General features: G+C 32.9%; 1 protein-coding gene across 1 annotated transcript in view; it reads left to right on the forward strand.

Moving 5' to 3' along the window:
• Nucleotides 1-673, forward strand: part of LOC150110329 (macrophage mannose receptor 1-like) — a 154717-nt gene extending 154044 nt beyond the window's left edge. Inside the window, exon 24 of the mRNA XM_090392932.1 lies at nt 275-673. Within this exon, the coding sequence (XP_090249058.1) occupies nt 275-498 (224 nt within the window). The 3' untranslated portion in view covers nt 499-673. The remainder of the gene's footprint in view (nt 1-274) is intronic.
• Nucleotides 674-12362: the final 11689 nt, after the last annotated feature.

A 12362-nucleotide genomic window follows, 5' to 3' on the forward strand; every position in this document is an offset into this window, starting at 1 on the left:
AGCTTCATCTTTGGACGTAATAATTTGTCAGCGAAAGCATTAACGAAATTTAACATGTAACGTAACCTCACATTACATTACATTCAAATTATACTGCAATTGCATAAATTCGTTTTATAATATCCTGTTAGAACAGCGCCAAAATTGTTGTATTTTGATACTTCGTAGAAACTTAAAAATGATAATATTATATTTTTTGTATGGATTAGTACCTATTGTATTTGTATAATCTTATATGAGCAGATGCTTTATTAAATGCCATTCTTTTTTACAGGACAGAATATCTCAGCAGGTGGCACTGTAGGAATAGTAGTGGCTTCTCTTGCAATAATCAATCTGTTTGTTGCAGTGGCGATTTGGATTTATTCGAAGAGGAAGAATGGAAGAATGAAACGCTTTCCACTTTTAAGCAATATGGAACAGGAGAACGTTGGGTGCGATAATGCAACGTTTCTTAGAAACGGCGAAACTGAAGTCGACGAAGTTAGGTTTCATTAAAGTAGAGAATTGCGTTTTTAAGAACTTCGTGTTAATTTTGAGAGATGGACGCAGGAAGTAAGCAAGAAGATCAGGTGATATCATCAAGGTAGCTTGTATGGTTGGGAATTTGAATGAAACCTCGTAATGTTGTACAGTACTGTATAATAAATAATAAAAGATGCTTTTCAAAGTGCTCATTTATTTTTAAACACGTGGAACAAAATGATTAAGATACAATGCCTTCTTTGTCACTAATGAAGTAAACCTATTTCTAGACAAATCTCATTAACAAGTATTCAAATTGCAAAGCTGTTTATGTCGGTTGGTTACTTCTGGAAAGGACTATGTGACCATATTTAATGCATCTTTTCCTCCAAACAGCAGATAGCACTCTTTATCACTAAATGATTGGTTATCTTATCGGAAGCGTTTAGAAATATATCAGGAAATGAGAAGATGATATTTTGGTTTGTAGGTTTACAGATTACTTTCCATTTGTTAGCTTACAAAGTGAATTTACTGCTTAATGTAGTTTTCTTCAGTGCACCTTCAAAATGATGTCAAACAATAATTTGGTTTTCTCCAGGCGATTCTTTGGAAATATCGCATTATGAGTTTTAAGAAATTACTTAGGAAAATCATACATCGGTCTCTCCATGATTGCATATTTATAATTAGTGGATATACTAATAGTAGTCTGTTATTCACAAATTACTAATTTTGTGTTTTCTGAACACAAAGAATGGAATCTCAATTATTTGAACAGATACTGGAATTTTATTCAGAGTTTCTTTCTTCATCACAGAGTATTTAGTCTAAATATAGCAGCCTTCACTTCATTTTAATGACAAACTACCCATGAAAAGCTGTAACTGTTTGCATTTATTACCATGCGAGGGACAAGGTGGTTCTACACTCAGTTAACCACAGTTTAAAAATCAAAAATAGTATATTTTTCAGGAAACTTTAAACCTTCAATGAACAGAATTGCTTGTTTCATACCAAATAATATAATTGATCTACTTTCGTAAGCCTTTCATAAAAGGTTATGCCAATGTGGAAACCCATACGTGCAAAGCTCTATCCTTGTAGACTGGAAACTTCAGTTATCCGGAGAGTTCATATAATGGGCATTGATACATAAACACTGAGCAGCTAATTTTGTGAAATAAACTCGGCTTCAAAATATGCATTTCTAAAAATATTGACACACGTTATGATTAGCACCTCATGCTTGGATAGAGAAGAAAGCAGAAACTTCCATCCATTTTTGATCAGAATTCAGTAACCGCACTGAAAGATAAATTGACAATTAGGTTTTACGTAATTTGCGTCCATACTGTGTCGAGTAAATATTTTCGTACCATCATAACTAAGAACTCTATTCTATTAAAGTTACATATAGATCTTTCACAGATTCTTTGGCATTATTAATTATTTAGTAGTTTAACTTTTGTGACAATTGTCAAGTTATTCTGCAAATATTTAATGATTGATTGCGTAGTTACAAAACTTCTCGAAAGCAAAATGGATATAATGGCTACTGGATATTTCAGCAAATTGAGGTACTTCATTTTCTGCCAAAATAGCTTATGTTACGCATAATATAATTTAGAAGTCAAAATATGTATGTCATGAACCTTAGTAATGTTAGTAAAATTTGCAACATTAGTAATGTTGCAAATCATTTTAGGAATATAGCGCAAGTTGTAGTAACGAAGATACGCTCTGATTACATCCGTATGAGGCAAAGTAAATAAGAAATGCAAACTAATGGACATCTTGTTGAAACTGTACATTTCTTCTTCCGAATCCTGAACTAAGTAGTATTTATTTTGTTAAGCACACCAACCAAGGGACGAATCTGTAAACTAGATGTTAAATGCAGTGGAGGTTACGTTACAAACTGTGCTTACCCAGGATAACTTTCCACAACCAACGTCTTTAATCAATTTTTCGTGTAAACAGAAATGTTGCGACAGTTTGGAAACATTTAAAATAATTACTAAATAATGAAATGTATTCTTAAATTGCATCTTTACAAAATAGCCTTCATGAGAAGTTTTCAAAAATTTTCAAAATTAAACCGAAAAAAAGAAGAAATGCTCTCTCTCCGTCTCTCTCTTTCGAACGGTTTTATGCTTATTCTATACACATTTTGTAGATTTGGTTTGAATTACGGCCAAAACATCTCAAGCTGTGACATCGCTTTATTATTATTAACTGTGCGTGGTATCCGTTCTTTCATCGAATGAAAATCTCAGTTTTCGGAAGCCTGCAACCTCCTTTTTCAGCAAACTTATGTTTACCTGAAACGTTCTTATAAAGATTTTTTGTGTCCTATAATATAGTCTGAGGATTCGAATACAATTCTTTCAAACAATAAGATAACTAACATTTTACGTGCAAAATTATTTTTACTTAAGGGGCCCTATTTTAAGAGTCTTTCATAAATAAGTATGATAATCAAAATAATATTTAATTATCTTCTGTCTTTTTTTATAGTAACTCTTATAAATGTTCCGATCCTTCTGCAAGAAGTGGGCGAACAGTTAAAAAAAATGGAATATGAAATAAATAAAATGAAATGCAATGCAATAGATAATAGTGAGATGTACAAAAAAATTAGAAGACACAGTAGCACTAAAATGGGACATGATTTCATCGGAAAGGAAGATGAAATGTGAAACAAGAGAAAAAAATAGGCTTTTCCTATAAACAGATGAATCGTAACCAAGGTTACTATTCAGGCAAGAGTATCGGATCGGTTAGCATATATAACAGTATACACTCAGAAAAGAAAACAATAAAAACATAAAATATATGCACCAATCAGCAGTAATGAAAGATAGTATTTGAAGAATTTTTGTTAATTTTGAAGAATTCAACACAATGTTCAACACAATACAACGATACGCTGATGATATTCTAGTAATAGCAAACTACATAACAGAGTAGAGGAAAAGAGGGATGAACTAAATGCAGAATCATATAAATTAGGATTATATATAAACTATGCAAAACCTAATTAATGACTAATATAGAAATAACAATAGACAATAATAAAATAAAGCAAGTAAGAATATGTATACATTTGAGGAACTTTTACATTAGAAAAAAGATATATCAGGAAGTAGAGAAAGAAGAAATCAAGGATATTGTATGGATCTTGTAAAACTGAGAAAAAAATTCTGTGTAGTAAAATAAAACCTAAACACAGCACAAAAGCTTTTAACTAGTGTGCCATCTTGGTTATAACGACACAGCCATTAACGCAAGTAATCGAACAAAAACTAGACAGAATGAGAAAAACTGAAATCGAACAAAAACTTAAAATGAAGAGAGAGAGAGAGAGAGAGAGAGAGAGAGAGAGAATGCCAAAACGCAAACAATGCCCCAGAGAGGGGCACTGTTTGTGTTTTGGTAGAATGTAATGAGAGGATGAGCGCTGCAACAGCCTTAGTTATTACGTATTTCACAATGCATTAAGTAAAACTAACAAGATGGAAATTTAGTGATATGTTATATAATCATCCCAAAATCATATTATATAATCATTCCGATGATAATTAATCGAAACCTCTATCTAACGTTCTAAAGAACGGTCTAAAAATTTCTCAATAAACATAATTTCAGTAATTGTAATATGTTTTCTAATACAGAAAAATTAGGCCAAAATATTGTTCATCGTAAGATACCCAAATTTACCACAACGAAATTTGTTTATAAATCATCCGCATTTGCGTTTGCCAAAAGAAGTAACCGACTCTTGTAGTTCACTTTTCTTTTAAAACATTATTCTTCTAAAATTTTCCTTTAAAATTATCCTTCTAAGTTCACTCTTTGCTTATTGCTTCTGCCATTGATGAAAACAGTTATTCAAATCCTTTGAAATGATCAAACTTGTGGCCACGTTTAAAAAATATATATATATATATATATATATATATATATATATATATATATATATATATATATATATATATATATATATATATATATATATATATATATATATATATATATATATTGTGTGTGTGTGTGTGTGTGTGGTTTATGCAAACCGATCTACAAAATTCCCGCAATTGTAACAGTATGATTGAATTTTTAGCAATGTATCAATGAAAATGCCCATATACCATTAAAGAAAACTTCAACAGATGCTATAGTGCATCTGTTGAAGTTTGCCAGAAAAAAGGTAGTTTTGTTTAATCCTAAATACAATAAAAAGATATTTGCGTGCTATATTTAGGAACAATTAGTGTAATTAGAGACAATTCGAATGACACATGAAAAAACACTCTGCTCCCCCAGAATATCCTGCAGGCACACAAACAGAACACGTTTATTGTAGCAATAAACATAGGCTTTCAATTTTCAGTTGCAGCTGAAATTTGTGTAATAGCTGTTTATAATAACCATTGGATACAGAAAGCGCTCAATTTATGAAAAGCAAACATGTAACTTGAAATCAGTTTGAAGTGTATTTCAGATGCTCGATGTCATCCAGATACCTAAATGCTAATTTTAGATATAAAATTCTCCCGAAAATAGTTGCAACTAATATACCGCAAAACTTTGTGAAAATGCTACCGCTCAACGTGAAAGCTGCATACATCCGCTAAAAGCTAGTACCCGCCAGGGAAAAAAAAACGACAGACACCCATGTGTGAACGTGATATGGTAATATAGTTTTAAATAAGGAAAGCATACACAAAGGTTTACATTTCGTGGTGACATCAGATTATCATTGGTAAATACTAGAGTGAGACGAGGATAAATGCAATTTTTTAATACTATTTTTAAATACAGCCATATAATATGCACAGAAATCGGAAAACGTAACACTTGGGGAAATTATTATTTTTCCGGATTGAAAAATAATAATTAGAAGAAACACACGTATAAACCACAGTGAAAATTATTTAATTGTAAATATTTCATCCTAAGTATCTTAGGACATCATCAGTACAGTATTTAAACAAAAATTAGGAATAACATACAGTTAGGGCGCATGATTACAATAGAATATCATGAAAACGTGCATAACGTGCCAAAGTAGTACAAAAAAAAAAAAAAAAAAAAACGTTAATTATTTAACACAGTTTTGTATGATAATTTCCCATATTTTAGGAATAGTAAGAAAGTCGTTGCGGTTTAGGTTTGGTCTGTGTAGTAGGGCTTCAGAACTTTCTTTGTATAAACGTTCATGTTTAAATAAAGATCTATGTAAAAGTTTAGCCTTTTCCCAATGGATTCTATGGTTTGGATTTTCAATTCCGTGTTGAGAGAGGCCAGATTTCTGCGGTTTAAGAAGACGAATGTGGTCTTGATGTTCCGAGATGCGTTTCTGAACAGACCTACCTGTCTGTCCAAAGTAAGATAATTTGCATGAGCATGGAATCTCATAAACACCAGGTAACATCAAGGGTGAGAATTTGTCCTTAGGAGAAGGTAATAAGTTGTAAATTTGGTTGATAGGTTTGTAAGTAGTGGCAAAATTGTATTTCTTCATAATTTTAGAAAGACGTTCTGAGATGCCTTTAACGTAAGGTATCCTATGCACTTCTTCCTCTGGTTTGATGTATGCAGAAGTGACTGTGATTTTTTGAGTTGTTTTGGGAATTTAGGATGGCTGTATTTTTGATAACTTCTAATTCCTGGTTTAGAGATTCTTCAGAGGAGCAGAATTTGTGTGCTCTGGAAACTAGTGAATTTATCTAACCGTCAACTAACAAAAGATGAATTAAATGTTCTAGCAAGAGGCCATAAATTTGCGATTTCACCAAAGTGTTTCCCATATTTAGACTTTATACATATAGAAAGAAACATCAAGCATCTCTCCAGTATTGAAGCCAACAAACTTCGTTTCGAAGTAGCTAAAGTGATCTACAACGCCAAACCTTCAGAATTAAATATCCCACCGTCGGAAATGAAAGCTATTATTTCCTTAAAACGTAACAAAAATTTAATCATTACTAGAGCTGATAAAGGAAATACCACTGTGGTTCTTGATACCAATTCATATGACCGAAAAATTAATTTACTTCTTCGAGATCGTAATACCTACTCCAAATTGGATTTTGATCCTACGAATCGTCAACTCAGAAAATTAAATAAGCTACTTACTGAAACTTCCTCCTTAGATGAAGAAACAATCAAAAAACTTAAGACATACCATGCAAGACTTCCTAGAATTTATGGCTTACCTGAGCTACACAAAACTAATGTTCCACTTAGACCTGTCGTAGACTGTATCGGCTGTCCAACGTACAAGTTTTCAAGATTCTTATCTAACCTTCTCCGCCCTCACATAGGCCACTCAGTCTTTTCAATCAAAAATTCTACTGAGTTTCACACAAAAATTAAAGACATTCAACTATCAAAAACTGACTTGTTAATCAGCTTCGACATTGTCTCCCTCTTTACTAACATTCCCCATAAAGAAACAATAGAATTACTAACTCAAAAATTTCCGTCTGATATAGTTGAATTGTTCAAGTTTGTTATTGCATCAGGTTACTTCACCTGGAAAGGTCAAATTTACAAGCAAGAGGAAGGAACAGCAATAGGATCTCCTTTATCACCAAACCTAGCAAATTTGTTTCTAGAACACCTTGAGGAAAAAATATTCACTTTTGAACCCAAACCAAAAATTTGGCTAAGATATGTCGATGACGTATTTGCAGTATGGAATCATCCCGAACCTGAATTGCAACTGTTTCTAGATAAAATTAACCTTATTCTTCATCGCATCAACTTTACGTTAGAAAAATAATCTTCACAGGGTATCTCTTTTTTGGATTTACACATCAAAAGAAAAGAAGACGGTTCCATCGCCACTTCCGTCTTTCGCAAGCCTACATTCTCAGGTCGCTACATTCACAATTCTTCCTGCTCATCATCCATCTCAGAAATCTGGCATTATTAAATCACTAATTTCCAGAGCACGGAAATTCTGCTCCTCTGAAGAATCTTTAAACCAGGAATTAGAAGTTATCAAAAATACAGCCATCCTAAATGGATATAATCCCAAAACAACTCAAAACATCATCATCAGTCACTTCTGCATACATCAAACCAGACAGGAAGAAGTGCATAGGATTCCCATACCTTACGTTAAAGGCATCTCAGAACGTCTTTCTAAAATTATGAAGAAATACAATTTTGCCACTACTTACAAACCTATCAACCAAATTTACCAACTTATTACCTTCTCCTAAGGACAAATTCTCACCCTTGATGTTACCTGGTGTTTATGAGATTCCATGCTCATGCAAATTATCTTACTTTGGACAGACAGGTAGGTCTGTTCAGAAACGCATCTCGGAACATCAAGACCACATTCGTCTTCTTAAACCGCAGAAATCTGGCCTCTCTCAACACGGAATTGAAAATCCAAACCATAGAATCCATTGGGAAAAGGCTAAACTTTTGCATAGATCTTTATTTAAACATGAACGTTTATACAAAGAAAGTTTTGAAGCCCTACTACACAGACCAAACCTAAACCGCAACGACGTTCTTACTATTCCTAAAGTATGGGAAATTATCATACAAAACTCTGTTAAATAATTAACGTTTTTTTTTTTTTTGTACTACTTTAGCACGTTATGCACGTTTTCATGAGATTCTATTGTAATCATGCGCCCTAACTATATGTTATTCCCAATTTTTGTTTAAATACCGTACTGATGATGTCCTAAGATACTTAGAATGAAATATTTACAATTAAATAATTTTCACTGTGGTGTGTGTTTCTTCTAATTATGAACGCACCACAGGTTTCGTTATTTAAAAAAAAAAGAAATGAAAAATAATAATTTCCGCTAAAGAAGGGCTGAAAGAATTCGTTTTACTTATTTATACACAAGTTCCAATCTCCTGGTTTTCCTTAGGAATTGTGTTAAGGCCTTATTATAAAATGAATTTTTTTTTTGTTTACTTCAGTTCCAACATCCAATGTATTTTTGAATAGTGATTAAGCTTAGACCACACAGCTTTTCCTGTGTTTGTGTTCCTCTATAACACGTATGTGTTCTCTTCATTAGTGGCACACCCAGACGGGGGACCAGCTGGTCTTTGACCTCAAAGAAAAAGGAAAAAACACTAGAAAATTTCCAAAAATCATTTTCTAAGTAAAATTCATTTTTTTTAAAATTTATGTTGTGTCGTGTCTTCTATCTCTATACTACTTATGAATTAGCGATTATTGCAGATATTTTCAGTCATAAGTGGTATGCAATGCCTAGTGTGTATTCTCAATCATCTACTCAACTCACCACCCAAGATTAAATCCAGTGCGCTACTGTGTGAATATATGTAAATATAAAAAGGGATAAAAAAAAAGAGAGAATTTCTTTATTGTTTACATTGAAGATTTTAAAGGTGGTGCGTCATGGTGTTACCGTTTCATGAATCGCAGTGGACTTTGTATGCGTACAAAAACAAAAATCAGTCCAAAAATGCTAGAAGAATATGAAGACAAAATTATTTCTTTCTGAAAGGTCAGTTTACTATTAAAAATTACCTATTATTTTATCCATTTTTTTTAAATCTTACTTTAAAGTTTAGGTTTTTTCCAGAAAATTGTATTATATTTCTTGGGTGCATCTTATACATAGGAGCGTCATATAACCCGGAAAATACGGTATACGAATATCGAAATAAGTGGATTGATCATGTTGAAAGCATGGAGGACATAGAAGTAAAGGACGACCAAAGGAAAACATGGAATAAAATTAGAACAGGCCACTGGGCCTAAACTTGAATGATGAACATATTATATTACGTACTTCGTTTAATTCAATTTTTTTAACTGTTATGCAATAATATCGCAGGTACTTGAGCGCTTAGTTGTCTCTCCTATGTTTCTTAACTTTCGTGTCCTTTCTCTGCTCCTTAAACTCGTCTTCACTTTTTTTGTATTTCCTGATTCACCGGCCTAATAATTTGCTTTAGTTCTGATCGAAAGTCAATTCAATTTCAATATCACTACTGTTTCAATACCTGCATGTTTCTGTTCAGTGGGAACAAGCAGTCTTGTTCTCAACTTCAGGTGTTTGTTGTTGCTTTATTATTCTTAGGAGTTTCTTTTGTTGTCATTTTACGACGCCAGTTTAATATTACAATATCTCGACATTCGAGTATATATCAGGAAATATACTAAATACAACATAAAGACGTAAATCAGAGAAATATAATAAAATCCTAATTAATGTAAAATAAAAGATATAAATATCATTTATTTCAGTGAAGAATTACACAGTTAGTACCTTGACGATGCACCCTCGAACTTAATAGTATTTGAAAGAAAATGGTGATTCGTATTTCAAAAATTCCTTATAGGCTTTTGTACTCGAACCAGCGTGTTTTTATATCATTATGTTAAAAATTGTGTTAGAGATAACTGTTCCTCATCCTGTACAGAAATCGAGTAGATATTATAATAATGGATATCCTAATAGTATTTCTGTGTGATTAGTATTAATTTCTTTCTCTCCTGTTTAGTTTCTGAATATGCCCAGTCATTTCTTTTCCTTTGCGTTAGATGCGCTAATTAAGGACTTAAAAACACTTTCTTCCGATCTTCTTTACCAAAACCTCTTATGGGACCATAGGCACAATGCATCACATGATCACATTTCGAATTTGAAAGTTGCTCTCGTCATACTTGAAACTGTCAGGCCCACAAGAGATAAAGTATTTCTTCTTTTCAGTGTAGAATACCATTGATACATCCTGATAATTGCGGATTTTTCTAAGGTTTTGACAGAAAACAGTATAGAAGACTGTTGCATAAATGGAGAAATGGATTTGGATTATTATCATTATTATTATTACTATGTTTATTATTCACATCACGTATACAAATTATACATATTATAATATTCAACTTGTATAATTATGGCAATATTTCACAATACAATTCAATGCACATTACAATGTTACAAAATAAAATTCAAGTATTACTATCATATTCTGTTGGTACTAACACTTATTATAGCTATTATTTTATTATGGTTAATAAAAAGTTTTCTCATATATGCAAGTAGAATATAATATATTTCGAATGCGTTCAAAGTTATGATAAGTAATTGGTTTCGAGTAATGTAAGTTAGTTAATGCAAATATGTGTAACCAAGGGCCGTAGCCATATTGGTTACTAGAAAAGTAATTAGCTCAAAACAGACACTGAGAGTACGGGGAACGCATCTAAGAGGGTTCCCTTACCAGTTATAATAAAGTACATGTTGATATTTTAATTCCTAATTGAATGAACCAATTTGTAAATCAATACCTTAATTGGTTATGATATAAGAGTTATAATGATCTCTTATACTATACGTTTAAAATAATTGTCAACATTCTTTAATCCCATAAGGTAGTTTCTCAATCTTTTTCTGAATACATATTCTGAGGTTATGGATTTAATTTCATTCGGAAGTTTATTATAGCTGCTCGTCGTAATGTACTCGAAAGATTTATGAAAATTGTCTTTGTTAGCCTTAGGTACTTCCAGCGTGTTTCGACCGCAGCGCAATCCATAGTCTACACTATATACCAAGAAACTTTCAGTGTTTCTTTTTACATATAACAGACAACCATAGAGATATAGTTTCTGAAATAGTAGAATATTATGAACGATATAGAGATCATTGGTTGAATGTTTAAAGTAGGTAGTAGTTATGGCTCTAATTATTCTGTTTTGTATTCTTATTAATGGAAGCAGATTGTTATAATAGTCTCCTTCCCAACAGGTAATGCTATATTGCAGTGAAGAATTTACCCAGGAATAGTATAAACATCTTAAGAATGCTGCATTTACAAATTTGTTAACATAATATATTATGTTAAAAAATCTAACTTATTTGTTAAGAAAGTGGTATGGGAGTTCCACTTCAAATTGCTATCGATATGGAGGCTCAAATACTTGACGGGTTTTGTTTTTTTGATTAACCTACATTTACAATTTAGAATATCACAATTATAAAATCAATATATCAATATTATAAAATATTATAAGTCTTGGAATTTTCGGGAATCCCGCAGCGACGGACCTCTCATCAACGGAACTCGCACTCAACCTGAAAAATGCTGCAGCGAAATCTGTCAGTACTAAAACTGTCCGCAGAGACCTGCACGCCTGCTTTAGATTACTACGGCAGAGCAGCTGCGAACAAGCTACACATCACATCCTCAACGCTAAGCGACTTTTGGACTGGCGTCTTTCGCGTTGTTCCTGAATCATGCATGATTGGAAAATGGTTCTGTGGAGAGATGAATCACGGTTCGATATATTTTACTCGTATGGTCGTGCTTGGGTCTGGAGATTACCCATGGAACCGTTTCATCAGGACTGCATCATTACAATTGTCAAGTTGGTGGAGGCTCGGTAATGGTATGGAGTGTTTTAGTTGGATGTAGCTTGGTCCACTGGTAGATGTGGCCAAAACCTTGAAGTGTTTGATGGACAACTTCATGCTTCCACAAAACAATGCTCCATGCCATACTGCACTGCGTGTCCGAGACTGGTTTCCACAAAACATGGTTGACGTATTGGACTAGCTGGCTCAGAGTCCAGATTTCCAACCCATCGAATATCTTTGGGATGAATCAGGACTAGTTCGCTCCAGACCAAAGCGGCCTTATATAATTAGTAATGGGAATAACGTTGCGCGAGGAATGGAAGTTTTCTGTTGCGAAGTAACATGCAACTAAAGCATGAAAGCATGCACCTAAGGGTAGTTTTTGTCATTCAGGCCAATGGTGGTCCCACTCGGTACTAGAAACGTAATGTCAATGAAGTTTTGACGGCAACTAGATGTCCAAATAGTTTTGTGAGTATAGTGTATTAATTATCAAAATTATACAGGGTAGAA

The sequence above is a fragment of the Typopeltis vanoorti genome, chromosome 1 (assembly GCF_054136105.1).
Source record: "Typopeltis vanoorti isolate ZY-2024b chromosome 1, IOZ_Tvanoo_1.0, whole genome shotgun sequence".
NCBI classification, from domain to species: Eukaryota; Metazoa; Arthropoda; class Arachnida; order Uropygi; family Thelyphonidae; genus Typopeltis; species Typopeltis vanoorti.